At 53.1% G+C, this 20,727-nt stretch overlaps 1 protein-coding gene across 1 annotated transcript; it reads right to left on the bottom strand.

The window, feature by feature from the left end:
• Positions 1–331: 331 nt before the first annotated feature.
• On the bottom strand, positions 332–20,483 carry MAP1A (microtubule associated protein 1A). The gene is made up of 7 exons (XM_015064852.3): positions 20,179–20,483; positions 19,118–19,219; positions 11,255–11,337; positions 10,849–10,989; positions 2,451–10,614; positions 2,089–2,309; positions 332–1,893 (listed from the first exon to the last, which is right to left on the bottom strand). Exons 1-7 carry the CDS (start codon positions 20,414–20,416, stop codon positions 1,738–1,740), a joined length of 9,105 nt encoding a protein of 3,034 aa, XP_014920338.3. The 5' UTR covers positions 20,417–20,483; the 3' UTR covers positions 332–1,737.
• Positions 20,484–20,727: the final 244 nt, after the last annotated feature.

Below are 20,727 nucleotides of genomic sequence, written 5' to 3' on the forward strand. Positions count from 1 at the left end.
CAGCTCTTGACCCCAAGTCAAGAGTATGCAGATCCCCTTCCCAGACACCCTGCCCCTCTTCCCTCCCCCAAACCAAATGTATCTCCCCACCCTAGGCCCCTATTCCTCATACTCTGGCATTCTCATTTTCAGAAATTATGCTGGCTCCCCATATCTTTTCTACCCTTATCTACCCGATGTTCTCTGGCTTCCCTGGGTCCTGGAGCTGCTTCCAGTTATCAAAGACATCAAAATCAATGACAGTGCCAGGAGAAGCAGAGAGGTAGAAGCCAAGGTCCAGCAACTAAGCAATGTGTAGAGTCAGAAAAAGCCTAAGCCTCACGACAGCATCTGTAATGAACTTGATTTTATTGTTAGAGTTGGAGGCGGCTCCATTACAGCAGCTGGGAACTATAGCAGGGAAGTGTGGGGAGGAGCAGAGCACAGCAGCAAAGGGAGGGTGGGAGCTAGGAAGAACACAGGCCGGCTCATATTATTTTCCACACAGTCCTTTGGCAGAGAAGCCGAGCCCTGACGAGTGTCTGGATTTCTCAGTCCGGCGATAGTCTGGCAGGGCTGCTCATTGGCTTGCTTGGGGAGAGGTCCTCTCCTGGGGTGGTTTCTTCAGCCTGTTTTCATCTTACTCAGTAGGAGTTCAGCTTTAGCCCAGCTTTGTCTCCCTCTTCCCTTCCTCTCATTTTCCCCAAGTTCTCTGGCATAGCCTCTACCTCCCAGATCCTCTGTCCAAGAGTTTAGGGCTGGAAAGGCAGCCAGTGTTCCCATTTCAGCTGCAGGATGGCATAGTGGAATGTTGGGGGGAGTCACACATTGCTGGGGTGTCAAATGTTGGGATGTCAGGCAGTGGCTTATTTTTAACCCATTACACACCAGGCCACAGCAGATGACCACATGCAGAGAAGCCAAGCAGGGGATGAAAAGGGATGAGGATAATTGGAATGGGTAGGTGAAAACGTCAAAAGGTCAGGGAGCTTGGAGGAATTCTGGGATTGGGGCTGGGCTCTCCTTGCCCCTCTTGTGCTGCCCAATAGGCCTGGTCTGGGCACAGCTCTGGGATGTGAATGGTATGAAGCAGGGGCTGGGAGGATAAGCAACTTTCTTCTCTCACCAGTCTGCTGGTCAAAAGAGCTTCAAGTTTTGCATTGAGACATTCAGATATGGTGGGGGGCAGTGGGACAGTATAGCAGTGGTTTACCCCTAGACCCCTGCTGGAACCCAGACCCCGGTGGGTAAGGGAATGGGAGATGGAGGAAGGGGCGCAGCTCTGGGTACCTTACTGACAGAATCCTGCCCCAGGTCACATAAATTATTACTGGAAATTCTTCCTTGGGTTGCTAAATAGAGATAAAGAGGTCCCTGGGCTTGGGGATATATGATCTCCCTCCATGAGGGAGGAGGTTGCTGAGACCCATCCTTCCTTCCCACCCAATACGAACATTTGGTAGTGTTAGGAGAGGGTGTCACTCCAGAGTTCTCAGGCATCAGATGACCTCCTATCCTAATTTCGTGCCCTCCCTCTATCCAATCCCTGTTGCCTTTGGTTTTGAAAATCCCGTTGGGTATGGATGAGGGGGAGGGACAACCTCTCCCATTTAACCCAGCCCAAATTCCCACAACAAGACATCCCGCCCCGTCTCCCCCACCCCAGCTCCCGTGTCCCTCAACCCCAACGGACTCAGCAATAGCCATTCTCTAAGGGAGCTGGGGAAGCAGATTCCTGGGGAAAGGAGTGTGGTTCTTTCAGAACTCAATCTTGCAGGCTGGAAAGGATTCATCTTGCATGACCACGGTGCTGCTGCTAGCCAGGACCAGAACATTCAGTTGTTGCTGCTGCTCATGAGTCTGCTGGTACCATTCACGAGTCACCTCCGTGTCATGGGTAGGGATTAGAGTCACCTAGGAGGGAGACAAGACATGCCTGATGTGACATTATGAAGGGAAGGTAAGTGAGGGGGATGGGGCATCACACCTGATGGTCTAGGAAGTAGTCCCACTGCCCATAGAAAGGGTTCAGTTCTTTTATGAATAGAGACTGTGTTCCACTGAGTAAGCTTTGACCAGACCTCCTCCTTGGCATCCCTTGCCACTCACCTGAAGATTCTCCCCCCATTGGGCCTTGCCCTCCAGCAGGGCATCCAGCACAGCCCGGCTCGGCTCGCCATTGACAGGGTCATTCCCACTGACCACATAGTAGGATGCACGCACTCGACGGAAGAAGTCAAGGTCAGCAGTCTTGCCACTGCAATGATTCGGGATATAGGCGAGATCCACGTATACAGGGGAGCCGGAGCTGCCCTTGGAACCCAAGGCCGCTGTAGAGACAAGCCAGGACTCATTGGAGAGGTAAAGTAGACACTTTTAGCAATCTTCCACAGTTTCTCCTACTCCTGGAGTCTTTGACCAGCCACACCCAACCCCAACCCACAATCTCTAACTTTTCATGTTATACTTACATGATCCTGCCTTGAGTCCATTGACTAGGCCTTTGGACATGGGGCTGTGTCCATCCTTTTCCTCTGCTGGGGTGACTTGGCTTGGAGTGCTGCGTGGTCGGGGTGGGACCCGGGATGCTCGATCTGCAGTCCCTTTACCAGGGGTGGGTGAGCGTTTTCCCCGAAGATCCAGACGCCGGGCAGGAGATGCTGGCTTGCCCCTGCCTGGGGCCCTGCGCCCTACTCTCCCCTGTGCTTTCTCCTTCTCACGTAGTTTTTCTACCCTTCCAGATTCTGAGCTGAGCCCCTCAGGGTCAGCCATGCACACATCAGGGCGAGGAGGGGATGGGCGGGGGTCTGGCTGAGGGATAGGTGGTGGGTCATGGCCAGGCCTGGGATGGTGAGTCCCACTGACCCCTCCAGCTTTGTCCACAGGCAGGAAGTCCCCATCTTCATCTGAGTCAAGAGCTGCCTCAGCTGTGATGGATGGGCACTCCTCAGTTTCTGGTGGAACATCAGAATCTGATTGTGAGGAGCCTGAGTCACTGGCTGATGTTGGGGGTGTCTCATCAGCCACAGGGCACGGGCCCCCTGTGGCCCCTGGGCCCCCTGCCCGGCGCCGCCCTCCCCTCCCTACTAGCCGAGCATCTTCAGTTGAGAGGTCACCTTCATCTGTGGATTGGGGCAGCGGTGGGTTCAGAAAAGATGGGGAGAGTTCCCCTCGGTGGGGCCGGAGCTCAGCAGCACATCCCTGGGGCCCAGCCTCAACCTCAGGGGAGACACTTCTGGGTTGGCCTCCAGAAGCCCCTCCAGGGCACAGTGGCTGCTCAGGGGAAAGAAGTGTGTCAGGTCGGGAACTCCTCTCGGCTCCCTCAGGCCAGGCCCCACGTTCCCAGGCAGGGCAAGTCTCAGCTGCTTCTTTCTCAGCCTTGGCCAGGGCAGGGCCTGGGGGGTTGGGGCTGGTTTCAGTTGGGCCATTGGTGGCACAATCCCCAGAGGGACTCTGGAATGGGCTTGGCTTCTTGGTGGCAGCTCCTGTGCATTCCAGGCGGCAGGGCAGAGTGCTGTCATCCATGTCTCCAGGTAAGCTTGGAGCTGGCGCTGGGACCAAGTCCAGTGAAGCTGGGGGTGCTGGGCTCAGAGGAGTGAGGTCCCAGAGACTTTGGGCAGCTGGTTCCATTCCTGAGACCAGCTCTCCAGACCCCCGTTCTGCAGCCTCCAGGCCAGGAGGGAAGCGCTCAGCCACACTTGAAATCACAGGTGTGGTGGCCTCAGAGGAGGAGCCTTCAGACAGGGCTGGTGAAGCAGGTCTTGGCAGACTGGAGAGGAGAGGAGCCCCAGGGGAGCTGGGTGATGGGAGCTGGGGCAGTGAGGAGTCCAGGCTGGGGGCCTTGGTCACTTCGAGGTACTCATCATGCCGGGCTCTGGTGGGGGGACCCGGAGCCAGAGCCAGAGCTCGGTCCCCAGAGAAGGCAAGGGAGCCACAGGGTGCTGAGCGGGGTTCAGCAGGAGAGGGCAGCTGTGGGGGAGCTGGCTGCAATGAGGAGAAGCCAAAGGCTGAAGCAGGGAAGTCCAGGCTGGGTCGGGCAGGGCCCAGGTGTGAGTCCGAGGGAGGGCTGGTATGTGCCTCACTTTCAGGCCACAATGTAGGGGGCCCTGCAGGTATGGGGTGAGGGGGACTCGGGGACTCGGCCTCTTTCTCTGGCTGTTCCCGTGCTCCCTTCTCCAGCTCTGAGTCACTAGTGCTGTCATCCCAGTGACCCTGGCCTGATTCCTTGGGTGATGGGGTTCTCCTATCTGGGCTACAGCTCAGGATATTACCATTAAGAGAGGGGCTTGGGCCTTTGCTCAGGGGGATAGGAACACGGGGGGGCACTGCAGGTGGGGTGAGACTGGGCTCCATACTCGGACCCGGCTCAGGCTCTTGCCTAGGGGGTAAAGTGGGTCCCGCCAGGGCTGCATAGCTAAAGGTTGGAGTGTCAGATTGGAGGCTCTTGGGTGAGACAGGAGATGAAAGCTCCTTCTCTGCAGATGGGTTTCGGCCAGCAGCCTCCTCCTTGGCTGAGATGCGTGGGGGCCAGTCCCCAGCTGCCCCAAGCGGAGGCTCTCTAGTGGGGCATGCAGGGCCAAGCCCAGTAAGCATCATCTGCTCATAGATGTCTGCGTACTGGAAACTTCTCTCATCAGGATAGGGTGTGGGCTCTCTCTGCTCAGGTTCTATCTGTTCGGGCTCCTTGGTGGGATGGCTTTCACTGGCCTCTGGAACCTTTGAGCTTTGAGGGCTGCTGCCAGGAGCCCCAGCCCCACCTTCTTCTTCTGTCTCCCCTTCAGCCTTGCGATAGTCCTTCCCCAAGGGAGAGTATGGCCCACCTTCCAACTCAGCTGCTGCCTCCTGTGCTGCAGCCACCACACTGTCATACTCAGTGGTGCCCCAGGAGAAGGGTGCAGGAGTGTGTGGTTCTGGGGCAGGCGTGGGGGGAGCTGGAGCTGGGGAGAGGGGTGCAGGGGGCAGGGGTCTGTCCTTGGGCACCCATGGTGGGATGTCAGCCAGCCATGAGGGGGTGGTGGGTTCGTTCCTCATGGGTAGCATGGGCTCAGGCTCTGGGATAGGGCTTTCTTGTCCAGGAGCTGGAGGAACCCTCTGTCCAACCACCTCAGGTGGGGAGGCTGGAGGAGAGATGATTTCAAAAGGGGAACGGGTCAGCTTGTCTTCTTCCTCTGGAGGCAGCCCAACTGGTGACTCAGCAAGCCAGCGCTCCACCTCCAGTCCCTTCTGTGGTGAGGGCTCCTGAAAACCCTTGAAGTCTGAGGCCCAGGGGCTCTGAGGCGTGTGCTCCAGTGGGGGCACTTCTTGTTCATCATCTGGCCCCTCATCAAGGAAAGTGCTCTCCCGCTCTTCTGTGTACCGTGGCCGGGCCCCCTGGCCATCCAGCTCATGAGGGAACCAGACCTTACGCTCACAGCTCAGCTCCCTCCAGTATGTGTCCTGTTCCAGGGCCACATCCTCTCTGCCCCTCCAGTACCTGTCCTCCTGCTCAGGAGATGTGTCCTCCCATGTCCGGGCAGGCTCTTTCTGTTCTCCAACTGGCTCATCTCTGGATGGGGATGTTTCTTGCCAATCCTGTACCACATCCTGCTCCTTCCAGTACTTCTCTCCCTGATCCGGGGCCTTGTCCTCATGCACTGGGCTCTCTTCCAGCCCCAGAACTTTGGTCTTCTCTGGCAGAGCTTCTTCTTCCTGTTGCACAGCCTTAACTTTTTCTGGAGATTTTTCCTCTAGGATCTTCTCCTTTGGTTTCATGGTTTTATCCTCCTGCACTGGGCTCTCCTGCTCCTGAGTTTTGTCCTTCTCTTCCAGAGCCTTATCTTTCTGTTCAGTGGCCTTATTGTTTTGTTCCAGGGCTTCATCCTTCTGTCCTAAGGCCCAGTATTTTTGTTCTAAGGCCTCATCCTTCTTTTCCAAGGCCTCCTCCTTCTGTTCTTGGGCCTTGCCTTTTTGTTCTGAGTCTATGTCTTTTTGTTCTAAGGCCTTATCCTTCTGTCCATGGGCCTTGTCCTCCTGCTCAGGGACTTCGTCTGTCTGTCCTAAGGCCTTGCCCTTCAGTTCAGGGACCTTGTCCTCTGGAGCCCTGTCTTTATGCTCAACGTCTCTGACTTTTTGTTCTAAGGTTTCGCCTTTTTCTTCTGGGATCTTGTCCTCCTGTTCCAGAACCTTGTCTTTTTGTTCTAAGTCTTTGTCTTTTGATTCCAGGGCCTTGTCCCTCTGTTCCAGGGCTATGTCCCTTTGTTCTAAGTCTCTGCCTTTTTGTTCTAAAGCTTTATCCTGCTGCTCTACAGCCTTAGTCTTCTCTTCCAGAGCCTTATCTTTCTGGCCAATGGCTGTATCCTTTTGCTCTACAATGTCATCCTTCTGCTCCAGAATTTTGTCCTGCTGTAAGACTTCATCTTTTGGTTCAGGTCCCTTGTCCCTCTGCTCTGGGGTTCTGTCTTTCAACTCTGGAACTTTACCTTCCCACTCCATGGCAATGCTCTCCATGGCAGGGCTTGGCAAAGACTCAGGACTCTTGGTGAGGGAGCTGTCAGGTGTCAGAATGTGTTCACCAGGGCTTGTGATCACACCAGGTGAGTGCTTCTCATCTCCCAACAATGTAGAGTGAGAGAAGGAGCTGGTAGGTAACTTTCCATCAGGGCTCTTATCTGTGATGTCTGCCAGTACAGAGTAACCAGTGGTCCCATCTGTGGGAGGTGACAGTGTGGCTGCACAGGGTTCTGGAATAGATGTACGCACTAGGTGCCGAGAGGTGTCCTCAGCCTGTATCAGAGGCCCCTTTTCTTCCTTTCTAAGACTTAGTTCCCCAAACTGGAGGGTGCCAAGGCTTTCTGGAGAGAGCTGCTTAGAAGAGATATCCAGAGAGGTCTCCTTGCTGGGACTCTCTTCCGAGAGAGAAAGTGACTGGGTGTCTTCTGGAGATACCTCTGGCCAAAGGTCTTTGTGTAGGTGCTGCTCTGTCAGGCCACAGGGAGACCTGGGGATGGCTTCTTGGTTGGCTGTGTCTGGTGAGACCACACTGAGTACAGATACGGACTCTGCATCTTCAGGGGAGAGGCTTTGGTCAGGAAACTGGAGCACCCCATCTTTCTGAGTTTCACTAGATTCTTGGAGTGACGTTCTCAAATCTCTGGAAAGAGCTTCTGTTCCCAGAATTGGGCCTGTGGGCTCTCCTGCCTCCACAGTCTCAAAGACTATTGCTTTGTCCTGTTCTGGCAACAGCTGGATAGTGCAGCCTGTATGTTCTCCAACGATGCTGACAGGTGCTTCCTGGGCATGGGGGCTCCTGGGAGGAGGCACCTTTCCCTCCTCCAATGTGACCTCTTCAGGCCCTGTCTTAACTATCTCCTCTGCAGCATCTTCCTTGCCCATACCTGGTGTACTCCTAATTCCTCCCCAGGAGCCTGCTTCCTGAAAGTCTTGGGGCTCAGACTTTTCTTCCACTGGGGACTGATGAAAGGGTGTGTGGGTGGCACTGGGTGGGCCAGATGGTGGAGGAGAGGCCATCTTCACTGTGCTGTCATCTGGGCTAAGGCAGCGCTCCTCCACTTCTCCAAGGACTGGTTCCCCTTGATGTAGGGTATGCCCAGGGACACCAAACACCGGGGTTCCAAACTGGCTGGGAAGTTTCTCAGATATCTCTACATTTGTGGTCTCCTCCTCTTCCTCTTCCACGGCTCTCTCTCCAGGCAAGCCTCTCCCTACAATCTCTCCTTTCTTCTCTGACTCACCAGTCACAGAGAAATCCTCACAGGGTGGTGATTTGAAGCCCTTGTCTTCTTCCAGTGAAGAGGTAGGTGAGATGGTACCAGCCGATGGCACATAGTCCAAGCCCTGAGTGGCTTCAGTGCGGGATGAGGGGATGCTTGTAACTGTGTCGAGCAGCAGGGAGCTCTTGCCTGTCTCTTCTGTCTGGGGAGCTGTGAGTGAAGCCACAGATTGGTCCTCAGCCACGGATGTGGCAAAGGAAGAAAGCTTGTCGCATTCAGTGATTGAGGTGGCCGAGGACACGTGTTCCTCTTCAGCCAGAGGGGCGGCCACCATGTTGGGGGGGTAGGTGAGTTCAGTCTCTGCTGCTCCATAGCCTTTGCTGGAGGTGACAGGAACAACACTGTCTGTAGGCTGGCTAGCCTCAAAGGGGCCAGGACCCTCAGGCTCAGGGATGTCATAGGTACTTGTAGGAAATCTAGGTGGAGCTGGACGTTCCTCCGGCTCATCATGAATCTCCTCATCTGAGATGGTTTGCTCTGTCTCTGAGTAGCCAGGAATTGTCTCATCCTGGATGTAAGAGACATGCTCAGTGGCTCCTGCAGGTGTGGCCAGGCTGCTTAGGAATGATGAGGTTTCCTTCTCAGGAGCTTTGCCCTGGAGTCCTACTTCCGGGCCCCCGAGGGCCTCCCTGATCCTTGGAGTTGCCTTCAAGGCTTCCTGCGTATGTTTTTGGTAAAAACCTTCAGCCTTTGTCTCTTCCTCTTCCTCCTCATCTGAAGGGTGCACCTCCTCCATTTCTTCTAACTCAGCCTTCTCTATCACATCCTCCTTTACCTCAGGTTCACTTTCCTCTCTGGCTTCTATTTTATCAGGGAGCCTCTCTGCTTCCTTCTGCTTCTTTTCCTCCCAGGTATCTTTCTCTTCCTCTGTTTCAGCCCCAGAGTCTGGGCCTCTATCCTTGCTACCTTGTTCTTCAGGGATGTCTGGGACAATCTCTTTCTCCTTCATCATAGGCTCTTCTTGTTCCAGCTGTGGAACAGAGGGTGGTATCTCCTGGCCGGTTGTGCTTGGGGGTCCCTCCTCTGCAGTGTCTGGAGGGAGTGGTTTCTCTCCTAGTCCTAGGTCCCTTTGTTCAGCCAGCAACCCTCTCTCCTCACGCTTCATCTCCTCAAAGTCCTGTGTGAGATCCTCTGGTGAAGACAGAGCCAGCTCCCTGTGCCCACTGACTGTTGGAGGTGGTACAGCCCCCTTCTGGGCTGGGGGTGTCCGGGGCTCAGAGGACAGCTCCTTCTCCCCACGGGCAGCCCGACTCTTGTCCACTTTGGCCCTGCTAGGGGCCTTGGCTTTGTAGAGGGTCTTACGTACCTCAGGGGTAAAGGGCTTCAGGTCTGGCTTGGAAATTTTCTTGACCTCAGGTTTGGTATCTTTCCTCTTCTCCTCTTTCTTGGCATCCTTCTTCTCCTCCTTCCTTCCTTCATCCTTCTTGAGCTCCTTCCTCTCCTTCTTGATCTCTTTTTTCTCTTTGTCTTTTTTCTCTTCCAGCTTTGAGATCTTTTCTTTTAGGTGCTTCTTCCCTACCTTGTCTTTTATCAGCTTTCGCTTCTCTGCCTTCAGTGCCTCACTCGACTCTGTCCTCACCCTTTCAGGCTTGGTAGGCTTCTCTGGGGGCTTCTCAGATGACTCTTTTACTTTTTTCTCTGTCTTGGCTAACTCCTTGGCTAGTTCTGAGCGGGCCTCCTTGGCTCCCTCTTCAGCCACCTCCTCCCGTTTGGCCAGCTTGCTTACAGCTGTCTTGGCAGTGGCCTTGAGGCTCTCCTTGCTGTCAGCCCGCTGTTTGATTTTGCTGGGTTTGAGGTTGGCAGGCACAGCCCCAGAGGCCAAGTCTTTCTGTGTAGCCACAGGGTACCGCAGGAAGTCCAGGTGCCGAAGCTTTTCCAGGCCCTCCAGGATCTTGTTCTGGGGTGCGTTCCCTGGAAAAAGCACACGTACAATCTTCTCAGTGGGATTGGCTGGTAGCCAGACAACCAGAGCCGTGATAGAAGTCAGGTAGGGCACTGAGATCTCAGCCTCCTTCCCATTAGCCAACACAATGCCTGTCTTAGCTTTACTATTGCCTGCCCACTTTTGCATGAGGAACTGCATCTCTTTGCTGTCCTTGACAGGGTTGAGGACATACATGTCCAGCCGTCCTACACCCATCTTGTGGAAGAGGGTCAGTGGCTCAATGGTGTTGCTGACCACACGGTACAGAGGTTCGGCCTGGATGCCCAGGCGGTTTAGGTGTTGCAGAGTGAGGCAGGCCTCCTCAATGCTGCGCTTGGCTTTCCGGGAGGCATCAGGCAGCCGCAGCTTATCAGGCACATTGAAGAAGACAACTCCAAGCTCAGGGGAGATGAGGTTCTTCACCCAGTCACTGTAGCTGCTGGAGCCCTGGGACTGCTCCTCCTCCAGTTCTGCCACTTTGCGCTGCAGGAGTCCATTGATGCCTGGCAGGTTATCTGCCCCAATGTGTGTGAGCAGCACTGAGTCAATGCGGTCCAGGTGCCGCACCAGCTTCCAGAAGCAGGACTTGCGATCAGAGCCACCATCCACCAAGATGTTGAAACCATTAACGGCAAAGAGGGCAGAGTCTCCACGGCCACCCGGGAAGATATAGCAGCAAGGCTTAGAGAGTTTCAGGAAGCCCCCTGAGGTCGGGGGCTCTAGCAGGTCAAAGGGAGATGGCACATCCACAGTCTCAGAGACGTACTCGGAGAATTCGGCCACACCATCCATGGTGGGCAGTGTGGGCTCAGGGTTTAGTCGGAGGTGCAGGGTCTCTTGGGAACTGGATAGTCCCAGGTGGCTCCAGTCTCCCTCCCCTAAGCAGGAAACAGTGAGGAAGGCCTGGATTCCAGGGTCTCTATTGCTGAGCAATTGGGCAATCTAGAGGAATGGGAGATGAAAGGCTGATCAGGTCAGGTAAACAGCTGGGGTTGCCTTAACCCAACTCAGATTCAATCTGCTAGTCTCCACCTCTTTGCGAGGTGATCACCTCCTATTTTTCCGCCAGAGTTCCCAACCTTCAAGCAACATGAGATTTCCCATCCTTGGATCCCTCCCCACAGCCCCAGTCCTACCCCAGTTTTCATTCCTCCCAGACTCAGACATGGCACTTACCTCTGGGTTGTGAAGGACCTGGGCAAAGTTCTGATAAGAATAGGTGCCACTCTGTAGGATAAGGTCTCCCCCGGGCTCTAAACTTTGCCCACTCAAGATCAGTAGTTTGTGAGCTGATTGACTGCTAAGGAGATGGTGAACCTATAATGGAAGGACAAGAGTGGTCATGGATGTGGGAAACTCAGGGAAGGGCGCTGGATGTTCCTGGTTCCCCTTAGTACTGCAAAGACATGCTCCCCACTAGTAGGCCCACAACACCTCCAGTGTAAGGCTGGGGATCATAAAGCAGCCTAGATGGTTCAAAGCCAAGTCTGGGAATTCTTGGCCTTTCAGCAGTAGTACTGGCAGGGGTGGGTTACAGCACTTCCAACAAGCCCTTGTGGCAAGGCACAGGCCCTGGCCTTACCTCAGAGCTGATGCTGTCGGCACTGGGGTTTACCAGGATGACGGTCTCAAGGATCTCACTCTGGTGGCAGAGGGTCCTCTGGCCTGAGGGAGAGATGCAGGATTTTGTATTGAAGAGAGTGGGTATAGTAAAAGGGAAGAGGCATTGTGTGGGAAAGGAGAGAAAAGAATGTACAGTCAGAAAATGGAGCTGAGGGGAAAGAGGAGGCTAGCAATCCTTAGATCCTGCCACTTTGGATACTGCTGAGTAAGGTCTAAGAACTGGCTCCTCCAGCCCTTCCCTGTCAGGGTTTCCTCCTCCCTTCACCCACACTGACTGTCTTCTCTCCTCCCTTCATCTGCCACACCCTCTGCCTGCTCAGTCTGGTACCCCCACCCCCTCCGCTTGAAACTCCTGCCTCAGGCTGCCCTATTGACAAGAAGCTTTTGTCCCTCTAGAGCACTAAGCTCCTGGTGCTGCCTGGGGATGGGGGGCTCAGCTGGAGGGAGGGCTCCTGGGGTTGTGATGCTTACTCAGCTCTCTCCTCACTAGCCTGCCTCTGCCCTGGGCTTTCATGCCAGTAGAGTGCCTGGAAACATGGAGATGGGCACTTTGCAGTGTCTACAGACTCCCCATCCTCCTTTCCATTCCCCATCCAAGGCCAGAATTCCCATTTTCCAAAAGACTGTTTCTATTTATCTGAACCCTTGGATTTTTACAATTCAAAGATCAGAAATAGGAGTATAATTTCTTGTTCTGTTCTCTAGTTCTTCAGAGGCCAAGCCTGAGCTCACAAGCATGCACACAATCATGCTGTTCCCACCACCAAAGGTTACAGCTCCCTCTCCCACCTCACCTCCATGTCCCCAGGCACAAGAGAGGCCTGGTACACTGCCCCACAACCCATCCCTTGTGAACAGTTTCTTCTCTCATCCTTGCCCCTCTCCTATGAGCCCTCTGCGATGGAGATGGGAGTTAGGGGTCCACAAACAAGACACAAATAAGGAAGGAGAGATTCAGAGTGTTCCCCAGGCCATGGAGAAAGACAAAACAGCCTCAAATGCCCTGTCTGCTTCCCTCTTGCAGACTCACATGAAACACTGAGCAATGCAGCAAAGAAAGAAAGTGGCAGGTTACAAGATAATGGAGGATGCTGCCATCCCCTGCTCCTGCCCTTCCTAACTGCTGCACACAGCGGCGTTACCTTGCAGAAAGAGAGTTGAACAGATGGCCCGGGAGTGAGCTGTCTGAAAGATATTGGTGGGAGTGCTCATAATCTGTCCCCTAGACCCTCTTCTGTGATCCAGCTCTTTCCTCTTTCTGGGGCTTAGGCATGAGGAGCCTGGGGCCAGGGCCTTTGTTAAGAGGAAGAATCACAGTGCCAGGATCAGGCAAATCTGGCAGCAGAGGGCTGCACTTGCAGCTGCAGGGGAAATGAACTGTAGATGTGTCCAAAGAACAAACCTCATAGTGGGTGGGTGGAGAAGAGTTCAAGGGTTCTCTTCTATTAATTTGGGAACTGTGGGAAGCTTTGAGGTCAGTTCAGAGGATGAGAACCACCTTAGAGACAGGCTGGGGCAGCTCTTGGGCAGATGAGGGGTATCAAGGTTCAGGGAAGGGCCAGGCTAGCCCTAGGCTAGTCGTAAGTAGTTCAGATTTAAAAGGGCAAAGCCTACCCTACCCGCGACATATACACACAAGGTCACACATTCGAGCTAGAATGGTCTGAAAGAAGAAATCTGTGGTACAGACTGATTTGTTTTCTATTTACCACTCTTCCTCCACCAGTTGACCATTCCTCACAGTCCCTTGTGTATAACTACTAGACTTCTCTGATTCCAGTTAACGTCTTGGTGAAAGACCTTGTTCTTCACCCATGTGCTCTCCAGTTCTGACTGGCAACTACATGGTCTATATCATGCACCCTTTTGAGGCCTAGGAGAAAGCCCTATTTCTCTTTTCTGCTCCCCCAGCAATCCCACTGAAGGGAATTGACTTGTTTTTCCTTTTTCTTTCATATGAGGCAGGGACACTTCCCCTTGGCCAGTGATGCTGTGGGGGTGGCCTGGGCCGCCAACGCTGAGCAGGCAGGAGGGCAGGTGTCTCCGCAGTGAGGCAGAAGGGGAGGGGGGGCCGCTTGGGCAGCTGCAGTTTGCCGCAGTGTGTGAGTGTGTGTGAGTGTGCGCGCTGAGCTCAGGCTCCAGCTCCGCCCCCACCCCCCACCCCAGCATGACAAGTCATTTTCTTGGCTGCCTCTGCATGGGGGGTGAGGAGGGGGGGACACAAGAGAGGGAGAAGAAACTGGCGCCTCTGTTCCAGAGCCCCCATCTTGGGAAGAGAAGCGGCGATGGGGTGGGGGTGGGGTTGAGACTTGGAACCTGTGGGTTTGACAGGACTGGGAATGCGGGGCAGCTGCCGGGGAGGGAGTGCTCTCAATCTCCCTAGTGGCCTCTCAATCTCCAGAGGGAGCCAGAAGCGGGGGCTTAGAGTCCCAGTCTCAAGCCGTTTACAGGGAATGGGGGGTGGGGGGTGCCGCTGCAAATAGGTTGGTCTATGAAGAGGCGCGTGCCACGTCTTAGTGACCCTTTCTTCCCTTTTTTTCCACAGTGTCCCCCACCTTGCCTTACTTGGCAAAAACTCGCTATCCCGCTCACCCCCAGCATTGAAGCAGCTGAGCAATCCAGCAGCTGACACCAGAGACCCTCCCATTAGGCGCATTCCCATAACATCCGCCTTTCCTTCAGATTCTTCTGCCTCTGCCCAAAGACATAGCCCCCAAAGTCCTCCAGCACCACGGGCTACCAGGCATAACCGGAGACACCACCCTCTGCTACTGCCCCTAGGCTGATGTCTCCCAACCCAGCCCAGCCTGAGAGGTGGACTGTCACAGTCCCGGCCCCACTGGCCTCTGCCTGGTCCTGGGTCCAAGCTGACCCCACAGCCAGTAATGTTCATCTTTTCTCTCTGTCCCCCCAGTCTGCCCACCCTGCTGGGCTAATTCCAAACACACAAGATTAGGTATCAACTCCTTTCCCGCTACCCCTACCACAGCATTCCCCCATCCCCATGCAAAGCCCTTTGGTTTGGTTCTTACCCTGGGGTGTGGGCGGGAGCCCCTCATGGAGGCTGCAGCTCCGGCCTCAGCCGGCAGCTTCAGGGAAGAGTCTGCCGCACTTGGGGTGGGAGTGGGGGTGGGGGGGCTTGATGGGGAGGGCGGCGCCTGGGCGGGGAAGAGGGGCTGGTCCATGACGAGGCACTGGAGACTTAACTGTTTATTTGCCTTCACAGTGTCAGTGCTCTGATGCTTCTGCTTGGCTGGGGGGGGGGGGGGGGGCTGAGGAGTTGTCTAGTAAGTCAAAGAGCCACGGTGGTCTACAATGGCCCATAAGGCCCTTCTCCCCTCAACATTGCTTCATCAAGAAATGCCCTTTTAGCATCAGCCAAAAGACCAAAGTCCTGTGCTATGACACACTGCAGGGATACAGGAGGTGTGGGCTGCCTGGGCCCTCCCCCTTCCCTCAGGAACCATCTGCCGCCTCTCCCCTGAGACCCAGGGAATGACCTTCAATCCCTGGAGGAGCAGGAGACAAAGGGGTTGGGGACCTGAAAGAATGGAATAAAAGTGAGGGGACTGCTTGAGATGAAGGCTGGGGATGGGGTGGTGAGCACTGTGGGCTTTTGAGCCACATCTGCAGGAACCAGGGAGGGTAGAAGTCTCATTTTAGGTTACAGTGTAGGTTGAAATTCTGGAGTAGACACATGGTCCCTAGCCCTTCTGGGTGGGGCACAGGGACTCTGGAAGCTGCATGTAGTTCTGTGTCAATGCAACACAGCACAGTAACCACACTAGCACTGATACTTGGAATTCTTGGGTCTTTAGATCTGAAGAGGCTGGGAGCTTTCTGCTTTTCAGTGAGAGAGTTAAAAATGACCAAGGAGGATAACCAGGGCCCCAGGCCCAAGTGAGATTTTTTTTTTTTTTAACTATAGGCCAATTATTAAGTGCAACATAAAGTACTCTTTGGATCAAAAAAAAAATCTTATGACTTTGTAGGGTATTGGGTCCCTGTGCTCTCCTTTTCTCTGCACTTTTCTATTTCTCTCTCTGATGTCTCTTACACTAACTTAATCCTTCCATTGTTGGCTGTTTCCCTTAGTCTCTACCTCTGTTTCAGCACTCAAAAGACTCAAAGGGACGATCTTGAGAACTCTAGCATACAGTTCCAACCCAGTGATGCTCATGCTCCCATAGAGTCCTTCCCTGCCCTCTTCTCTTCCATCAACCCTCCCCAGTTCTGGCCAACTCCTAATGCCTTCCACACATTGACATCCACCCACTCAAACCCCAGCACCAGCCCCACCCCTGCCCCAGACTGCCAAAAACTGCTTTTGAAGGTCAGAGAAGCCAAAATAGTCTCTGCTCTCAGCATCCCCCCTCCCCCCCTTAACTGTAGCCAGAGGAGAGGAGGAGCTGAGTCACCAGGACTGGAGGGGGGGCAGGGAGGAACAGAGGAGGAGGAATCTTTGCTCAGATCCGGAGATGCAAAGCAGCAACATGGCAACAGCCCCATTTGGATTGAGGAGGCCATCTGCAGAGATACACAACACAAACCAGGCTGAGTTCTGAGCATCACAAAAGGAAAACACTTCCCTTCGGCAACTTCATATTTTGTATTTCTTCCCACTTCAAATCTTCTATCTCCTATCTGCTTTCTAGGGCTCTCTGAAGTGTGCTAAGAGGGAAACTTGAGTAGACATTTGGCTAGAGAACAAAATAACATTTCCCAGCCAATGCAGAGCCCCCTTATTCTCAGCTGCTACCCCTAAGGGCCACACCCTGGGCATTGTTCCAACTCACACTGGAGTTTTCCTTCAACCCTCACCCTCTGAACAGCCACCCACCACAACTGCCCCTCCACCTGCTGTGTTCCTAGGCTCTGCTGCAATGAAATGGTGAGATGCCAAAGAGAGGCCTGAGCTCAGACATAAAACGCAACTAGAAGTCCTGGATTTGAGACCTGACTCTACCAATTTATCGGTCATGCCATTAAACAAGCCACTTAACCTCTCTGAAAGCTTGTTTCCTGAACTATAAAATGAGTATAGTATTAATACCATCATCTAATAATGCAGTGAGGAATGAATGGCATAAAAGATGAAAAAGCGCTTCATTCCTAGAATCCTAACCCTGCAGCGCACAAATGCCACTGGAATTTTGTCTCCTTTTTGTAGACTTATGATCAGAATCAAATTGAGATTAAAACCAGAATCTCAGACCAGACCAACTCTAGAGTACCCCCTAGCTCCCAGGTAAACCCAAAGCTGGAGGTGCCTATAGGAAGTTAAGTACTTTCATGTTCGTTGCTTTCCTGGTTCAGACAGCAAGGCAGAACCCCGAGTTGTAGGGGCCAATGAACTACTGTATTAATTCACAACGGCTTTCATGTTTGCAGAAGGAACAGAAATACCACTTTTAGAGCACATTAATGTTAGTGGAGACTCACACAGAAGGCCTACAAACTGATCCTTCAGTGTATGTTTCTTAGAGTCTTAGAATATCAATCATCAATTATAAATTAGGAAAGTCTCTCCCTTTCCTATAGGTGCTCAATAATAAAAGTATCAGAGTGTTGTTTAAACTCAGTTTTCCACTGTCCTAATAGTTTCTGGGTCTGTTTCATAATGCTTGGAAGCTCCAGATTTTCTGCAGGATTAGAAAGTTAGGCTCCAAGTCACCACTGGAGACTACCTGGCTCAAAATTCACCTTGGAAAGTTTTACCAGATTTGACCACTAGAAGGAGCTGGGCCACTGACACTCCATCAGTGGGTCCTTCCTTTTCTGTGTTTGAGTGAAGAGTGGAGAGTGGATAGGAATGATTGCACTTGCCCTGACACTGTAGGATATGTATTTGTCCCTTTTCTCAGCCTTTTGTCCCAGGGTTGAGGAGAGGTGAGAGGGATGGTTGCCTAGCCTGTGGATTGGGCAGAAAGGATTAAGCCATACCATATCCCCTTGAACCCATCACCGCAGCCTGGTTCCCTTTGCTACTTGGCAAATGGGAGGCTGAAGGGCGGGGCAGTGTCTGCAGCTGCTTTGGGCTGACTGTTGTTTGTGGGGACAGCTGAAAGAAGAGCCAGCAGGGGTGGGGCTGTGGGCTTGAGCCATGTGGGTTTTTCCAGGAAATTCTCCACTGTTCTCCAGGGACATAGGCCACCATGAAAATGTCCAAACCTTAAAAAAAAAAAAAAAATCCAGTAGACTAAAGTGAGCCCTGATCTTAGGAGCATGGTCCTAGGCCCCTGAAGGACGCCATGGCGAAACTGATTATAAAGATCAAGTAGGTGTTTATATATTAGAGGTTATTTCTGAGAAATGCCTGAGCGTAACTATGCATCTATCTGTAAGCATCTTTCCAAGCATCCCTGAATGTTAATCTGAAGAATGGCTAAGCATTTTGCTTTAAGTTTTCTTCATTCTTACACCATTCCAGAACGCGGCCTACTCTTAAGTTTCTGTGGCCCAAAGGACAAAATTAGAGAATTCAGTGTGAATTGTTAACATCAGCACATACCCACCAAACTTCAATTCAGTCATTAATTTTATCCACTGTCATCCCCTTATCCAGCTTGCACCAGAGATGGTAGGAGTAATAAATGGCAAAACTGTCGATTTTCAATCATCAGTGCTAATGGAGGAAGCCATGACATGAATAATTCTAAACAGAAGGCAGTCTCAAAACAGTGAGTGGCTAGCTTCACAGGAAGCCAGTCACATCAAAGAGATGCCAGCTTCACATTTTTTAAAATGCTGCACATATTCCTAAGATAATGGAACATCGGTCATATTAACCCTCTCATCTCCTCTCTCTAGGAACGTCTCTAGAAGAGTCAGTGATCAGGGAAATGACTAAAAATGTGGCAGTTAGCAGGAGGAATAGGAAGAGAAGGGTTGGTGATTACCCACTACACTGGATAATTGAGACTTATCTGTATAAGAATTCAGTCATCTGGTGGCAGTGACTGTTGAGTTGGATGGATTTTATTTTCCATAAAGGCACTGGCACATGGATTGGTGTGTCAGCATTTACCGATAGCATGACCAGATGCCCAACATTTTTATAGTGGGATATAGGCCTTTCTGCAGTCTCCCCACAGATACTGCCTTGGAATGACATTGCCTGAAATATTTTCTCAAATTCCTAACTCATTTCTCCCACTCAGCAGAATGGGAAATTGAATCCTGTGGACCTGGATTTTGGAGCCAAACCTCAGAGTGTGACTATCTCTTGTAACGGCAATCCAGGAGACCCTGCTTCAACCCTGGATTTCATGGTGCTCATCAGCTTTTAGGACCAGGATTCTGCTCTGTTCTCAAGAGCTGTTGGATGACCCAAAGGAGGAACAAGGAATCCTGAAACCTGGAGGGTGGGGTTGTGTAGACTGAGGGAAAGGTGCTAAGCAAAGATCCGGGAAGGTAACTGGGGCACTCACAGGTCTCTATAAAGGGAAGCAAGGAGGCTAGGATATACAGAAAGAGGAACACACACACACAAAAGAGTGGATTTTTGCATGGGAGATGATTAATCACTCAAGAGAAGTACCTCATTCCCTTAGTGCATGTCAACAGCTGTCCATAAACCACCCTCTTGTCAGGTAGAAATTCTGTTCTCCAGGCTCCCTCCACCATCATACCATGTGTATGCAAAGAGTCCTGGGTATGCGGAGGATAGCCTCTTAGCTTTCCAACTTTCCCCTCAGTAGTCCCTCCCTTCTGCCTGACCCAAACCTCCCACAAAGCCAGCTCTGCCAGGGAGACTGGACCTCTGACATTCTGTAACCAGCCCTCACCCCAAGAACTTGAGACAAATGACACTAGTCCTAACCTTTGACCTCTGAGGAGAAGTGAGCTAGGTGCCGGGTAATGAAGAGTCTCAATTGTTGGTTCAAGTCAAAGGATGATAAGTCAACGTTCCAGGAGAGAATCCCTGTGAGAGAGAGAGAGAAAAAAAAAGAGAGGGCTCTAGATAAGGTCAATGGGGATGGACTTAGGGGAATACTTCCAAGCTCATGAGGACAGGGAGAGGATAAGGATTGCCATGATCAGCCTCAGTGACGTCTTTAAGAAAGGTGGCTAGTGCCTATGTCTATTTCCCATCCTGTGTCTTTCTTGAGCTTTGCCTGAGCCAGAGAAAGAAGGGCAGAGGTTAGGCTAAACTTGGTCATTAATGAGTTTGTATGTAGTAATTTTCTTGCAGAATTGCCCAATTGTGATAGAAGTGACACTCAAGGGCCAGTTCCCAGATACTGGGGGCTGCCTTCTTGGTCTTTACAGCTAAATAGTATTCTAGTCTCTCCTTCTATGCCCCCTCTTTGCCTCCACCCCTCCGCGGCTTGCTTCCACCCGCAGGTGGCTCCGCAGCACTGCGCCACAGGCAGGCAACTGGAGAGGGAGGTGAGGGCTGAGGAGATAGTGGCCACGAAGGTCACTCTCTCAGGTTTACCGCTGGCACTGAGAGATTTAAGATTTGTCTGGGACGTTCAGAAAGCACACTGTTCCTGTTCAGGGACCTAAAGAAGAAACTAAGGTAGGAACATGGACTCTCCAGGGGGTGGTAAGGACTTTCAAGACATCCGACCCGAGACACTGCGGGTGGGAGGGGTGTGACCAGAGTGGCCCCAGGGACTGTATAGAGCTCCCCTGCCTCAGGGAGATTGCGGAACGCCTTGGGGTGTACGGGAGGGATGGGGAAAGAGAGATGTTAGTAGCTAGAGAGGCTATGCACGACATGGAAGATGCAGGTGACATGCACTGATGATTCAGATTAACAAGGGAGGGCAGATCTCAGGAAGTGCAACCTAGGGATGGAGAATGCAGACGTACACACAGATGGCGGAAAAGCACGGGATGGAGGATGCCCCGAGCACAGCCAGGACAGCGGCTCACCTTGTTCAAGGTGGGCCCGCACGGCCCTCAGCTGACTCTCTGTACCAATATCGCCGATCACGATGAGCAAAGAGTGTTTCCGCAGGTCCCAGCGTGCTGCCGCCACTGCGGCTCCGGCCTCGCACAGCGGCTCCGCGGGGTTCTGAGCTAGCGGAGCGCCGGGGCTTCGGAGCCCCAGCCCGGGACTTGTCTCCATGGCAACGCCGCTAGGCCGCCCGGGCCCAGCCTCGGTCTCCATGGAAACTCCGTTGGAGTGCTAGGCCGGCAGCGTCCGCTGCAGGCAGAGTGTGCGCCGTTCTTAAAGGCCGGCGGCAAGAACCGTTCATTGGCTGCTGCCTGTCAGGGGGTGGAGCTCTGGCGCCGCAGGGGCAGGGTTAGGGCAGCGACACTCCGGCCTTGCGGACTCCCTTGGTCTTGGGGTGGTGGCCGCCCGCATCAGCCCCCGCTCGTTTTCCACGGGGAGCGCCCACTCCGACTTGGGCAGGGGTGGGGCTCTGAGGGACCGGGTGGAGGGGCGAGTCGATTGCCTTGGCGCCGGAAGAAGCTTCT

Source organism: Acinonyx jubatus, chromosome B3, assembly GCF_027475565.1.
Source record: "Acinonyx jubatus isolate Ajub_Pintada_27869175 chromosome B3, VMU_Ajub_asm_v1.0, whole genome shotgun sequence".
Lineage (NCBI taxonomy): Eukaryota > Metazoa > Chordata > Mammalia > Carnivora > Felidae > Acinonyx > Acinonyx jubatus.

Excerpts from the sequence above, each read along its gene's own strand:
- MAP1A (XM_015064852.3), bottom strand. The coding sequence starts at position 20,416 with ATGGAGACCGAGGCTGGGCCCGGGCGGCCTAGCGGCGTTGCCATGGAG. Across the intron at positions 10,990-11,254 it reads CCGACAGCATCAGCTCTGAG|GTTCACCATCTCCTTAGCAG; the intron begins GTAAGGCCAGGG and ends CTTCCATTATAG. Across the intron at positions 1,894-2,088 it reads AATGGGGGGAGAATCTTCAG|GTGACTCTAATCCCTACCCA; the intron begins GTGAGTGGCAAG and ends TCTCCCTCCTAG.